At 31.6% G+C, this 15844-nt stretch overlaps 1 protein-coding gene and 1 pseudogene across 1 annotated transcript; both read right to left on the bottom strand.

Moving 5' to 3' along the window:
• Positions 1 to 2321: 2321 nt before the first annotated feature.
• On the bottom strand, positions 2322 to 9523 carry LOC132945221 (UDP-glycosyltransferase UGT5-like; annotated as a pseudogene).
• Positions 9524 to 10727: 1204 nt separating this feature from the next.
• Positions 10728 to 12985, bottom strand: LOC132945220 (putative odorant-binding protein A10). The gene is made up of 2 exons (XM_061014896.1): positions 12541 to 12985; positions 10728 to 11183 (listed from the first exon to the last, which is right to left on the bottom strand). Exons 1-2 carry the CDS (start codon positions 12968 to 12970, stop codon positions 11011 to 11013), a joined length of 603 nt encoding a protein of 200 aa, XP_060870879.1. The 5' UTR covers positions 12971 to 12985; the 3' UTR covers positions 10728 to 11010.
• Positions 12986 to 15844: the final 2859 nt, after the last annotated feature.

Genomic DNA, 15844 nt, shown 5'->3' with positions numbered 1-15844 from the left:
ATGTTATTATGTTCAATGGAGGTAAAAAAAAAACATTACCCATTAAAACATCGATATGACGTGGACGAGTCAGTCCGATAAGATAAGACTTCAACAGCGATTAACAGTCTGGCGGCATTTTATGTACGAGTACGATTATAATAATTCATGTGCAATAATAATATAAGTAGGTACTTACGAGTGTATAAACGTACATACGTAACTCCAATAAGTATTAATATCCGCGACGAGTGGTACATCTATTGTCAATTCGATATTTTAAACGAGTGTTGTGCAATAGGTGTTATAATATGCAGTTAGGTACTCGTACAACAATCTTTAGACAATATTACAATAATGTATACGTATATACTATAAATAAGTAGATACTAAATATAGATAAAAGTACTTGATAATAATATTATATAGTCAATATAATATAAGTACACGATATTATCTTTTTACTGTAGTGATACGTGTTACAATAACTACAGACTGTTTGATTCTCCGAACCGAATACCGTGAATTCACCAGACTTAAACAAAATAATATTATACCTATTGGTAGTTACAATATTTTTAACCCATATATTTTAGTGTGTACAATTTTTTTCAGAGATATTCTAGTAAAATTTTCCTCGTGGTCACCCCAGTGCTTGCTAATAGGCACTTATGAACAATATTATGATAAGCCACGACAAGGCAACAATTTGCTAGCGGATCAATAAGGGGCCTCGCTACGGTCATTATTTAAGGGGCAATATTTAGGCAATTTCTAACCTTGTCATAACCGTCCGAGATCTATGTGTTAGTTGTAAATGATTATTAGTGTGAGTGAAATTTAATGCAGGTATCCTCTCTCGTACGCACATGCACATGTCAATAACTCGATAACCATATCAATTTCACTACACGAATTTTATAAAAACGTACATTTGCTTTGACAAAATTAAAGTTAGTTAACGTTGTCTGATTTTGATTCTGAAAAAATATTTGAACTTGAAAGAAAATCGTCCGTAGATTGTATAGAACCCTTTGTAAAAATTAAATCTTATATTATTTTTAATTGTAAATGAAAACTTGAACATAAGAATTTTTCAAAATCATATTTAAAAACGAAAAGCGATTCGTACGATTTACACATTTTTCTGTAGAATTCAAATATTTTTTCAGAATCAAAATCTGACAACATTAACTAACTTCAATTTTGTCAAAACAATTAGCACGTTGTCGTAAAGTTTGTATAGTGAAATAGTGAATGTATGCGTTCCATAGAGTAATATTATTAGAGTACTTAATATTACTCTATAACGCGTGCGCGTATGAGAGTGGTACCCGCATTGATTTCACTCGTACTATAATAATAATTATTTACAACTAACGCATCGATCCCGGAGGATGAGACGAGAGTATAAATTGCCTAAATGTTGCGCCTTAAATAATAGCCCCTTTACATAATAATATATAAATATAAATAATAAATATTATACTATGATATGGACCGTACCCTTACGCTGCCATTTTATTTTTGTTTGATAACAATATGGGCTATGTGCAATAACCTTGTATATTTAAACCATGATTCATTAAAATTTAAAAGTACCTATCTAGATAAACTACTAACTCTATAGAAGGAAATCTAAATACTACACACTAGTTGAAACAATGATTGCTACATAGTTATATTTTGTGAGATTTAAAGTTTATTAAAAAATACGTCCTGTTTACTGTTTAGGAACAATCCGCGGTTTACGTGTAAAAACTGTCCAAAACATAATACCGAATACCTACATGATTCACAATAATAATAATAATAATATATGCTATGGATAAAGTTCCACTTACAATAACCGTATTAAATATTTAACATAAGATACAACAAATTAAAAAGTAACATTTTAAATTATAAATTTGGATTTGGATTTTTTAACGTTTATAGATTAAGATTCCATTATAGTTGTATTTATATTTTTTTTATGTAGAACAGACCTTTGGTTTATGTATTGATTATAAGCACTTAAAGTTGTAAAGGCTTGATAAGAAATGGCCAATCAATGTTCCCTAACAGCAATGAATTTATATTAAAATAAAATTTTTTGGGCATTCTTTAAAAATACTGAAAAAACCCGAAAGTCTGTTATAACCCGAATGGGGTTTTCGTCTGACATGTCATTTAAAGGATAAGTATTTTGAAAAGATCATATAACTTAATATACTCTAAGTTGATATTTTAAATTATTCCATAGGCACCATCTTTGGAGTGTTCACGAAGTGAAAAAATAAGGAAAATGTTTAAATGTTATACATATAAATCAAATTTAGACTATAACTTATAATGCATTGATTAATTATTTCTTAATATATAATAATCAACTACCTATTTCTTAATGGTAATAGTCTTTTGTTTAGTTCATAAGACTTTGATATATAATTTTGAAACTAATGGAAGAGGATATAGTACACAAAAAAACAAGTAATATAACTACAACGGTGATTATATCTAACAACAAGTATTGGTACCAAGTTAGTTTAAGAGCTTTAGAGTTTAAATGGTAAGCTCCATTATGGCGTAGTACGTACTCGAACCAATAGTTGACCATTTCTGGTGGTCCTTGAAGCGTTTTGAAACGATTTTTGCACGGAGAAAGTACCTATATAAAGTAAATACAGACAAACAGTAATGTTGTAGTTTAACCTTTTTTTTAAAATTTGTATAAATCAAAAATATAAAAAAATATAAAATGTACCTATTGGCTATTATAAATGAAGTTGGAATTAAATATTCATTAGTTTAAAGATTTAAGGTGCATATAAATTAAAAATAAAATAAAATGTTTAACAAGATTGTAAGTTGTAACCATTATTTACTACACATTTTAAGATAATTTATGGTCGTAAAAGTTAAAAACTCGATTACATATTTAAATTTGAGCAAATAGACTTAAAGTTGAACGTGTTTATTTTTAGGAGCTATTAAAAATTCAAATATAGTGTATTTGGGTATGTTATATTTATGTCATCGGAATTTAATTGTATTTAACTATAAAATAAAGTATAATGCGATTATATTATATTATATTATTGTATATTGATACAAGACTAAAATAGTTAATTTATTTTTGAGAAATAATACGTAAGTAATAATGTAATTTAGAAATATTTAAGTCATAAGCAAATATTTTCTTTGATCCATAAACAATTATAATAATATAGTGGTTAATATTTACACTTAAGATCTTCAACGAATAACATAATGAATTGTTGGAGTACCTATTGGATTATATTATATAGGTAATATCCATTGTTTATAAGGATCATGTTTAAAATAAACAACTGTTTCAAGTCTTACTGTATATTGATCAAATAAACACAATCTGTGTTTTATCTAAATTATTCTTTATTTTGAACTGTAACCAAAAAGATTATTTTTATATTGAAATTAAAATTAAGATAAATATTATATAAACTGTGTGTTTATTTATTATTTTATATTAAAATGAATACGACCTGTTATTGATTTATTAATGGTACCTAATTATAATGGTAATTGGAACGAACGACTGAATATTATTATATAATAGCCATTATAGTAAAACCATTCATAAAAAATATAAATAATGTATACAAAAAGAATCCACTTATAGAACTAGGTGAGTAAGTATAATTAGGGCGATGATAGTGTACAGATCAAAGGGGAATTCATTTTATTTTATTAAATTCACTTACTTTATATCATTTATGAGCTCGTTCATTTTCTCCAAAAACGCAATCTTATGAACAGTCAATAAGTCCATCGATAACGCCATCCCTGCGTCCACCAAATTACCCATATTTATTGGTTGGTCATAATAAAGAGGGAATCCGAGAACTGGGACTCCAGCGTCTACGGTTTCGTACACTCCAGATATGCCACCGTGGCTTATAAATAACTTTACATTTGGATGAACTAAAGTGTAATTATTATATGATAACTTATATTTCCTTTGATGAATTTAATATTTTGGTAACTTACGAAGAATATCTCGTTGTGGGAACCATTTTCTCGTCATTATATTTTCAGGCAAGCCACTAATATTTCACCGTCATACTTCCACATCACTCTTTGAGGAACTTGTGAAAACGCTTTAATGAATGTTCGTTGAATGTGCTTTGGCAGGGTTGACATTGATGACACGGATCCAAATGTAAAGTATATTACTCCATGTGGTGAATTTTCAATAAACTCTAATATGTCCTGAAGTATAGAAATTATAAAATTGAAAAAACTGATGAATAACAGTGTATAATAATTATAAATATAAATATGTTACATGACACATATGTATATAATACAAACTACACATTGATATGTACGATCAACTGCTTACCGTCACAATAATATTAACACACACATAATAATTGTAAGGCCTATGGCCAATATACACCATGTATAAGTACCTACTAAATTAGTACCAACTTCACACCATTTTCTGTTTAAAAAACACATCCCCAAAGTTCTCACCCTCTTAAAGTTAGCTGCATAACCATAACAGACTCTTATGGGATATATCCAACAAATTTGTTGACAACTTATTGGACATTGTTTAATCCTAAGACTCCTAGACTTTGTTGGATTTTATTTTCAGTGGTTTTTTTTTTTATCTTTAAGCCTGGCGACTGTGGCCATTAGCTGATTGTGGGGTTTTTATGATTGTAGGTAGTAGGGTTTGTAACGGTAGGGTTTTTACACGTGTGTGTTGTGTTTGGCAGAATTTCTAATGGGGCACCCGTAGGTTTCTGCCATGCCCCGGTCGGAATATTTTAATATGAAATTTTATTTTTATTGTCGATTAATAGACAATAGTTTAATAAAAACATAGAATATATTTTAACGTTTAAGATTGATAATTTAAAAAATGATTAAGATAATATTAATTTAACATTTTTTTTTAAATTCTTTATTACAAAACTAAAAACAAATTAATTCTATACGAAAATTATTAAAAATATATATATACCAGTTTATGTACTAACCTTAATTGTACAGAACGCAAAGAATTAAGAAATACAAAAATTAATTATGAATCGAAGTATCTTGATTCTTGAATGAAACACTTGTTCAGTGGAATATGGACGAATGTCAAAATATTTAATATGACTTGAAATGAAACATTAAACGTAAATAGTGTAGGTACATACTAAGTATATAAGATAAAAACAATTAACCGATAAACGTGCAAATCTTAGTAGAAATCTAATTCAGATAACATTACTTATATTATATGTATAAATGTATTAATTCATTGCAACCAACAAAAATACTGGTCAATGAACCTACCTAAACCACTATCATAATATTGGTATTAATATATTTTCTGTTAACATATAATTAGAACAAACGTATTTACTTTTTTTTCATACAATTGAAATTTCAACGTTTAAATAAACTTTTGCCTATACGTACAGTGTACACAATGTATAAAATAAACTATATTTATTTTATATAATTTAATGCAATTTTACTTAGCTAACTGAATTGCTACATTCTTGATGGAATTACAATCTTAAGATATTTTATTAAAATTAAATTTTGGTTCTACGTCTATGCGTATTTCAATCACATACTTGATAACACACAAATTAAATAATTATAGGTAAGCTAGAAATAATATAAAAACAATTGATTTAGATTTCATAACTTTTGACTTTTGAGTTTTGGCAAATCTATCAAAATGTATTGCAAAATTGTCAAATGTTTAAAAAATTAACTGCACATTATTTAGTTGACAATGTATATAGTACATAGAGTAGTATATAGAGTTCAATAATTTTACCTAGGTAATAGGTATATAATATTAGGTAAACATATATGTATAATATAGATTCAACTAGATATTAATTAATTTTCTGCTTGTCGCGTACTCACGATTAGTAATTACCTACTAATTTTCAGAGTTGGTCAGTATCATGATACATACTTTTGAAGTATCAACATATTTGTATTATTACTGAGAAGAAATTACTATTCCACGTCAACATTATTTGATAGGCGCGTACAGCGTACTTACAATTGTATTAAAATATCTCGTATATATTATGCTTCTAAAATATCTACAAATAATAAATATAATTGTTTAAAAAAAGTTTGTAGATATTTAATCTAGACTTCATTAATCTAAATCATGTATAGCCGTATTATAGGTAGGTACATGTAAAAATGTAATACGATTCCGATTACGCCGAAACCGGTAGCATTTTTAAAACATTCGTAGGTTTTACTTGATAAAGCTATATTGTTTGAGTATATGATTTAATTGTAACTATTTGCTACTTACTAGCTGGCCACAATATAATACTACTGTCTACTAGGTACTATAGTTTATTTTTTTCGGTAACAAATAGTTTTTTGAAAACCGTCATTAAGTGTTTGGCTCTCATCCTTTCCGCCCGTCCGTTTACACGTCATATATATACAGAGATGGACGCCACATCGAGAACTGTCGTATGCCAACAGTATTATGCCAATAACGAGGGTCGATCCATAGTAGATGTTCTGGATTTGGCAGTTGACCCCAAGAACACAGCCGCGGTCGAGACATCGTTACTGCACAGCGGACACGACGCAGAGAAGAGAACGCGGTCGTCACCGGAATTGAGAATAATAAAGTCACCCGTATACCAGCAGCACGTAGTTATAATTGCACCATCATCGGAGCCTGCTGCAACTTTTTGTGTGACATCAAAGACGGACGCACCCGGGGAAATCTCATTGATTGACGCGCTGGACCTGGCCGTCGATCGTAGGATCACTCCCACGCCTGTCCTGCAGCTACCGATACGGCGGCGCGAAAATTTCCGGTCGTCTTCTGAGCTGCAAATCCAGTCACCCGTGTACGGTGGCGTGAAGTCTGACCCGCCGGTACCCGCGGAATTCCCGGAAAACCCTGCAGCGCGGTCTGTTGGTCGGCGGAAGTCTGCCTGGAAGAGAACGAAAAAATTCGTTTGGAAATCCTTGGTGAACGTGGCACGCAGGGTTTGCTTTTGTCAAACCTTCGTGGACATAGAATAATGTTCGCCAAGTTTTCCCCTACCATCACCGTTGTACGCCACAGTGGTACCTGCAGCAGTTTCCGCCGTCAGCCGCCCGTCAACCTGCAGTTTTTGGCGTACCACAATATGATGGTGCCAGGCCGGTCAAAACGCACCACCTGTTGTTTCCGCCAGACAATTCGTCCGACACCGTTAAAACTAGTAATTTATTATTGTGCGCGTTCGCCAGTCCATCCGACGTTTTTCGCCCCCGCTTTTAGGTCCGTTCGTGCACGCTGTTTTTCGCATACGTACTTTGTATTACATTGTACCCTGCCGTTCTCCGCCGCGTGTTTAGTTTGTCGGGCTCCGTCAGTTCTTCGAATAAATATTAAATTGTATTACTTCTCGGTGCCTGATTTTTTTTATATGTTAGTTTTGTACAGCTTTCGGCTCCTTTTCGCTTCGTTTTTTCTTGCAGCTGAGTCAGCGTCTTTATGTTCCTGTTGCAGCCCTCTCAAACCACGTTGTATACCTATGTGATTTAGTGAATATCGTTTAGTAATTATCGTTCATTGAAATATTGCATTATAGTTTGCCCTCATTAAATTTTTCTTTTCTCCAGTTAATATAGCGGTCAAATTAACCGGCGATATTGTTTTTGTGAATCAACTTGTTTTAATGTACTTTGGAGACAGTGTTCCTGTCCCGGCTGCAATCAGTCTTTTGATTTATGAGTGGAATCTTCATTAACAATTTTGAATACACATTCGCCCGTAAATTATGTTTTATTGTGTATTGTTATATGGGACTGCTGTCTAAAAATTATGTATTGTTATATTATGAGGCTGCTGTCTAAAAACCATGTATTATATGAAACTGCGCATTATGATTCTACACATTATGTATTATTAAATGAGACTGTTGTCTAAAAATTATGTATTGTTATATTATGAGACTGCTGTCTAAAAACCATGTATTATATGAAACTGCGCATTATGATTCTACACATTATGTATTATTAAATGAGACTGTTGTCTAAAAATTATGTATCATTGTATGAAACTGTTGTAAATATATATTAATTAGCCATGAATTTATTATTGTTTATTTGTTTATGGTAATACGCACAAAGTTTTGTATTTTGTTTTGTATAGCTAGCGCCCTAGCGGGTACATCATATTATTATACCACGGTATAAGTAGGTACTGGCATTGACTTTTTATTGATTTGTTTTTTTTTTATTAAAGAAGATTTTTATTATATTATGTTGTTAACAAAAAATGATACAAAGTATTAAGGGAAATATAAAAATTACCTACACCTTTAAGCTAAGCTTGTGGTGGATGAAGCGAGTCACGTGATTGAATTAAACTACACAATTAAATAAATGATAATACGAATAATAAGAACAAAAGAAAATATATACAAATGTTTCTGATACTAGATTTTGTAATACCGAATCATAAACATAATCACTGACTTATTTCACTAAATAAAACATTTCTTGATGTTGGTATTATCAATAAAAATATTTCTTTTCACATCTATGAGCAAAGATTTAAAATTAACAGGGCCCAGATAGTTAACGAACTTTTGTCCAAAACTCGTTTTTATAATATATTCCACTAAATTATCTTTCTTCCCCGATGGGCTTATTATTTTGTTCAATAAAGAAACAACACATTATGTGTGCGCTCACATCGATATGCAATAATTGAAGTAAATAAAACAGTAAGTTAATTATTCGTATATTATTATATGACTGAACTGGACGCCCACGGGAGAACTCCAAAATTCCAGCAGAAAGTCAATCTACAGTGAACGATGGATTTCACCGCCGTTAACCCTTCGTCGACCGACGGTACTTTTGAGTACCACATTACAAATAAATGTATATTAAATAATATACGATGCATTTATCTTTTTTGTGACCCGTCGGTACGCACGAGTACCTCTTTAGTTACAAGAAAAAAATAAAACTATATTCCAAATTTAGAAATATAACTGTGTAATTAGATGTCAAAGTAAACAATGTACACGAAAATTCTTAGAACCAAACATGCCCACATCAGGCTGGGTTTTAAACTCGTACAAAAGCTATTTTTAGCATTCTTATCCGCTAGAATTGTTTGCAATTATTGTGTTTAGTTTATAAATATTGTTATCGTATAAATATCGATATATTAAAAGAGGGGAAAAAATCTGATTATATGCAATGGACTCAACAAGTACCGTCGGGCCATTAGCTATTTCACAATATTTCACGTTAGTCGTTGTCGATTATGTGTAGTATGTACCATCGCCAAAATATTGATATTTGTTTATCCGTTTTCGCGTCTTCCTGCAGTGTCGAAATTAATATTTTATACTCACCTATACTTATATTTGCTATAATATAATATAAGATTTTACAATATATTAAAATGAATAATCATAATACCCACGAATTGGAACAGTGGTTGCTTGAAGATTTTCCTTCGGACATTGATACTGACATAGAAATGTCTGATGATGATGTCGATATGGGCAAGTGCCTACATGAAATTCAGCGAAATTAATTTTTATTAGTTAACTCAAATCTAAATGATTTTACAATTTTGAACAAATCCTTTGAAGAACAAAGTGAACAAAATGAACCAATTATTGTCGTTGTTCCACATGATGATAACAATAGTGAGACAATTGACATTATATTAAGAAAAAAATAGTAATAGAAAACAGAAATATCTGACCGACCGATCAAATAATAGATGAAGGAACTTCTAAAAGTGAATTGTTAAAAAATTATTATTGTATTATTATTGTTATAATAAAATGAAAATTTATCTTTTAGTTTGATAGGCCAATAAAAACATTTTCCAGTGAAAAAAATACTAACTAACCACCCCTGGAAACTGTCTTTATTATACAGTGAAATCTCCCATATAACGTACACCTCCAAATAGCGGACACAATTACAGCGATCGAGAGTACCTTTTAATTTAGAGTTTTGCTGTACAATAACTTTAGTATCGTTATAATAATAAATAACCTATCATAGTATACACTTGGATCTAATGTAATAAAGAAAAAACCACATGTTGACGAGGTGCATATATATTGCACAATCCTATACTGGTTGATATAATAATCTATCGTCATTATTCAAATTTATGTCGTATTTGACACAATGACACGTGGATTTAAAAAAAAAAACTCAAATAATAATATGTAGGAATAATAAATTGTATCATCGTGTATTGTCTACAGCGTCAGTGTTTATACTTCCCCTTTCTCTGTACAAATCTTTTGAAATTTGAATAAATGTAAAACCACTCTTCGAAATCGCAATATTATATACTACGCGTTTCGTTCAAGATTTCGTCCTAATAGGTATATTGCATACATCTTCTCGGTTAATACCATCGCGTTAAACTAATTATTAAATCGTCTAGTGCGTGCTACCATAACAATAATATAATTGCTTGTAATATATACGTCATGTTTGCCGCTTAAATGAAATCGATTCGTACCGAAAGATTCGATCAGACAACAAAATGTGCACATTGCACACATTTATATAATATCATACCTATTATTATTATTATCGGTTAAACGGACGTGCAAAGCAGCCGTGGTCAGCCTAATCTCGGTATCACGCGATTGTTAATCCTGATCCGTCGACGACGCAGCTTATAATTATTATTAGGTTAATGAAGAAATAAATTTAAAAAACAATGAAATACAAAACGTGCTTAATTGAGATTGTTTTTTGTTTTTTTTTAATTTTCAAAACAGTATAATCGATTTAATAAATTAATATATAAAACTTATAAATAGACGATTTTCACATCGCAATAGCGAGCGAAATCTTGTGTGTAGGTGTACACGTAAAAACTAATAAACGCGCGTGTGAAACATAACATTATCACGATCGACATATTACTGTCAGACGTCGCACACGCGCGGAATAATAATATATATTATTTAGCTATAGTATATTGTCATTTGTCATAATATTATTATATTATAGTCGGATCCTTTACGCGTCGAGGAATTTGTTCAACTTGGTGCCGGACGGGTCGTAGATCTTGACGAGTCTAGCCCATTCGACCGGCTTCTTCGTCCTCAAGAAGTTCAGCGACTTCTTGATGGTGGTCATTTGCTTTTCGGTGCATCCGTTACAGCCGTTGTTGGCGATCACCGGGATGACTCCTGTACAACAGCGACGGGAAAGAGAGAAAAAAAACAATCGGTTAATAAAATATGACTTGCAAGTTGCGATAGTGAGAGTATAATTATAAAATTATTCAAAGAATGTTATTTGTATTACTCCACTCGGAAAATTTTGCCGTTCGTATTCGACGGCTGTTCGTCGGTACGGTACGAAATTATTAATTTTGACGAGGCAGTGTGAGAACCAACTGAGAATAAAATATTAATTATTAAGTTGTACCTTTGTCATAATAATAATCTCGCACGTAATTTTCGTACGATAAAGCGTTTGCGGAATAATATTATAACGTCGTAATATTATTGTTTACTCGTGGCGACAGCGATTGTTCGACTAATGATATCGCAATAATATTAATTTACATTTATACTTGACTGACCGATTGAGCGCAGGGTGATATAATATTGTTATAACGACATTACGCAACTATACGCGTATCGGATGTCTGTTTCGGGACACAATTTAATAGAGATAACCTATGCAAAAATTATCTATGCACGAGAAAAACGATTATAATTAACGTAATATAATACGAACGTATATTTAAAGAATGTCAAAACAACGATAGTACGAACGATAATGTGCTAACATAATTACTTGTCCGTCTGGTCGTCGTAAATGTTTGTGGTAAAGAAAAATATAATAATCGTTTCGCGCAACAATCTGACAGAGGTGGGATAACGGCTACGAAAAAAGGAGCCGCCGCGTTAAAGTCACTATTTTTATAATGCAAAGGTACCTATACAAATCCGAAACAAACCGAAACCGCGTATTAGGTAAACTTTCTTTTGGTTTTTACCAATTTTGAGGTAACAAAGCATAAAATATCGGTCAGAACAACATAGTATACGGACTTAAAGTCTCGAACATATAAATCGTAAAGGTCGTCAAAAAACCCGTATTTCGCGATAGGTAATTGAACGAGAAGGTCAGCTAAGACCATATCCAACAATCGTAATATAATATGAAATTATTTAGCAGTTATTAGCCGGTGACATTTTTCGTATAGAAAACATTTTTATAACTCAAATACACGTTTTTCATTTTTTTGTTTGCTGGACGTTTATGGCATAAAGGCGAGTTCACAGACCACAGTTACGCCGTCTGTCGTGTCGTGTCGTGTCAAGCTGTGTTCAAAAGTCAAACTCAGTCCGATTCTGGACATTTCATGGTAGATCGTATGGTTAGTAAACGACACCATGATTTAAACAGCCAATCAGAATAGGCACACGACCCGATTGACGACGCGGCTGTGTACGTCGTCATAATATTATAGCAATAGTATAATATTATTAATCAAATTAATATAACTAAATAATATCAGTTTTGGTCACTCACTCTTCAGGTCCCTGGACTGCTGGACACACGGACCCTCGTTGAGGAAACACTTGAGATGGCTGGCCAGGACGCGGTCATTGTTCAGCACCTGTTCCACGTTGAGCTTGTCGAACCGTTTCATGTAGGCCGGGAAGTCCTTGATCTCCTCGTCGGCGGCGGTGGCGGTGGCCACACCGGCGGGATTGGCCTGCGCGGTGTACACGGCCACGCAGCACAGAGCGATCAAGACCTTGCAGTTCATTGTTACTACGGATGCGGGTGTTGTTGCGGGTGTTGTCGCGAACGGTGACCTGTGTCGGTGATGTGGAGGAGCGTTGTGTGTTGTTGTTGTGCGCGCGACAGAGTGTGGCGGACGAGTGTTGACAGCCACGGCGGACCGCCCGGCTTTATATAGCGGCGCTTGGTACGTGCCGCAGTCCGGCGGCGGCATATACCACGGTTACCGGGTCGGGTAGACAGATGGATGAAAGCGGTGTCGGTTTTCTCCCGTATACCGGTAATCCATTATAGATAGGTAGGTAGATACGAGTATATTAATAATAATAAATTGTAGTTTATCATCGTATTATATTATATTATGGATATATAAAATTATTATTGCAACTAAGACCAAAGTCAAGGCCGCCTAGTTTTGAGCATCTACCACGGCGATTACCGGAACGCGATGTTCATATTATATATTTATATTATAAACTTACATGATATTATAATAATATAATAATAATATACAAATTATCTGAAAAGATACGTTGCACGTCCGCGTAATATAATATATAATATTATTATCGAGTATGATAATATTGTTATAAAAGTCCAGAGTCATTATTATAAATGATTAATTCAATATAATATATAATACCTAGATTGTTGTATATATTAAATTTAATCAATGTTATTATATTACACCCCAAAGGTACTTTACACTGTCCTCTCCCCACCATGGAAAATTTTCTTAAAAACATAAATACCTAATTAAAACATGTATGATAATTATTGCATGATCATTTTCAAAATTGTCAGAATTTTTTTTTCTAGTTACTCACAGAACACCTTAGGGAGACTGGCGATATATGTACGCCGTCAGTTCACTATTGCCCCCTTCAAGTGAAATATATTTTATGTTTCCTGGAAAGAATTTGTCGCTAATGGGTGCACGATAATAGATTTTCCTAATTCTGAAGATGCTGCATTTTTTTTCGATGTTATTGAAAGTTAAGTTAAGTTCTATGAGATCTGCACTGAACCAACTACTATAGTGATTATTGGGATGATATAATATTAGATACTCTCTTAAAAAGCCTTCGGACCAACCAACAACAGTCTATTTGAATTTTCTTTCTTAAAAAATCACTTATTTAAGAAATATTATGTTCCAGGATCACCTTTTCTATAATATTGCAATTTATAATATGAAAAGATTTGGAAAAAGTGCATTTACGGCCTTCAAAAAATACTAAATAAAAAAATTAACTTTTTTAAATTAAAATTATATTTAATAGGTACTACTTACCTATAAGATAATATTATATTTTGTTTTAACTTATTATTTATGAATATAATATATAATAACATTTATATATATAGATTATAGATACATGTTGTTAGTAGATGAAGTTTATTATTTGCAGTATTAATTATAATAAGCTTTTAATATATACTTACTGTTTAGTATATTTTAAACTTTTAGGTCTCAAACGAGTCTCAATATCTAACATCAAAACCCTGTTCTGAGGCCACTCTGGATTTAAATGTACTTTAAAATTATTACAAGAGAGACTTCAAAGTTGGTGCAAAACAATTACATGTTTTTGATGCCCCTTGCTCATGTATTATAGGTAGTATAGGTTAACCTAGTTGAAATTCACTCTCCTGGTTTCCTGATTGAGTGAATCACAAAATTAATTTAAATTAAAGAAGTCATCCTAAAAAGTACCTATCATATAGTTACCAGTTTACCACAACACATACAGACAACCATGTATTAGGTATAGGTAAGACAATAATTCTGGTCCTGAAAAACGTTAAGGTTTTCTTGACTAAAAATTTAGAAATTCTGTGAAATTGTCTCGATATTATTATTATCAAATTTTGTATTTCAGGGATAAACGTATAAAAAATCAATATATTGAACTTAAAAATTTAGGCTTCCCCCTTACAAGTAACATTGAGGACTATCAGTTGGCCTAGTTGCGCTACTGAATGAGATTACCAAGATTATAAACTATAATATTATATAATTTATATTGTTTATAGGTACACTGAAAATGTACTTCTATTGTACCGTGTAATACTGTATGTCTAAATATGATTTTCGTACCCAAGTACCAATTTATTCCTAACGATTTTGGAGCGCCACGATTGTCGGAATGTTCTCGTCTTTTCTGAAAACGTTAAGCATTTCGCATGTGGTCCGTTAGTCCGATAAAATAAAAACGTTCATGAAATACGCGTTTTGTCCTAGTATTCGATGTATTATACTAGTTGGGGTTATTATATATAATATTATATACTATATAGATAGTAAAATATGTTTCTATTTATTTTTTATCCGATTAAAATACAAACAATTTTAAACGTATAGTTATACACTTATACACATCCCCTGTACCTATATACAATATACCTACACTTGTAATGGAAATGTAGAGTTCAACACTTACGTAACATTAAAAATTATTTATGTATATTATAGTTATATAATACAATTTAGAAAACTGAACACGTTTACATAAAATAGTATTGAAACAATGTTATGTATAAGCATGGATTTTATTATAAAAACGAATTTAGTAGGTACGCAGAATGTAAGCAGGTGACCTATATATAATAATTCGAGGTAATCACTAATCAATTACATAGTTGATGGTTTATAATACATTTATATTATTAGAATGATAAACTATATTGATATTTACTTAAAAATTATAATATTGTTAAATTTAGCTGAATACAAAATATAAATTCCTATAGAAAGGATTAAAGGACTCATTTTTCCAAAGGTGATATTGCATTTATATTTTGTCAAATTAAAACTACTTTTAATATCTCGATGTGTAACCATAATATATGAGTACAACAGTTAAGCATATTATGCTGGAACTGATAGAAGTAAACTTTTTCTAGTTTTAAATTGAATTCGATTATTTAATTTTAATAGTATAGCCGTATAGGTATTAGGTATAATTAATATAAAATACTCTTTTAGGATTAGGTTTCAGCTTTTCGTCGTGACTTCGTGAGTCCGACCAAATACGATTTTATCGTTGCAATTGATTTCCGTCGTCTGCACGCGACCAAATTCGCA

This window comes from Metopolophium dirhodum, chromosome 5 (genome assembly GCF_019925205.1).
Source record: "Metopolophium dirhodum isolate CAU chromosome 5, ASM1992520v1, whole genome shotgun sequence".
Lineage (NCBI taxonomy): Eukaryota > Metazoa > Arthropoda > Insecta > Hemiptera > Aphididae > Metopolophium > Metopolophium dirhodum.
This window is presented reverse-complemented; position numbering and strand designations above follow the sequence as displayed.

Excerpts from the sequence above, each read along its gene's own strand:
- LOC132945220 (XM_061014896.1), bottom strand. The coding sequence starts at position 12,970 with ATGCCGCCGCCGGACTGCGGCACGTACCAAGCGCCGCTATATAAAGCC. Across the intron at positions 11,184-12,540 it reads GCAGTCCAGGGACCTGAAGA|GAGTCATCCCGGTGATCGCC; the intron begins GTGAGTGACCAA and ends GCTGTTGTACAG.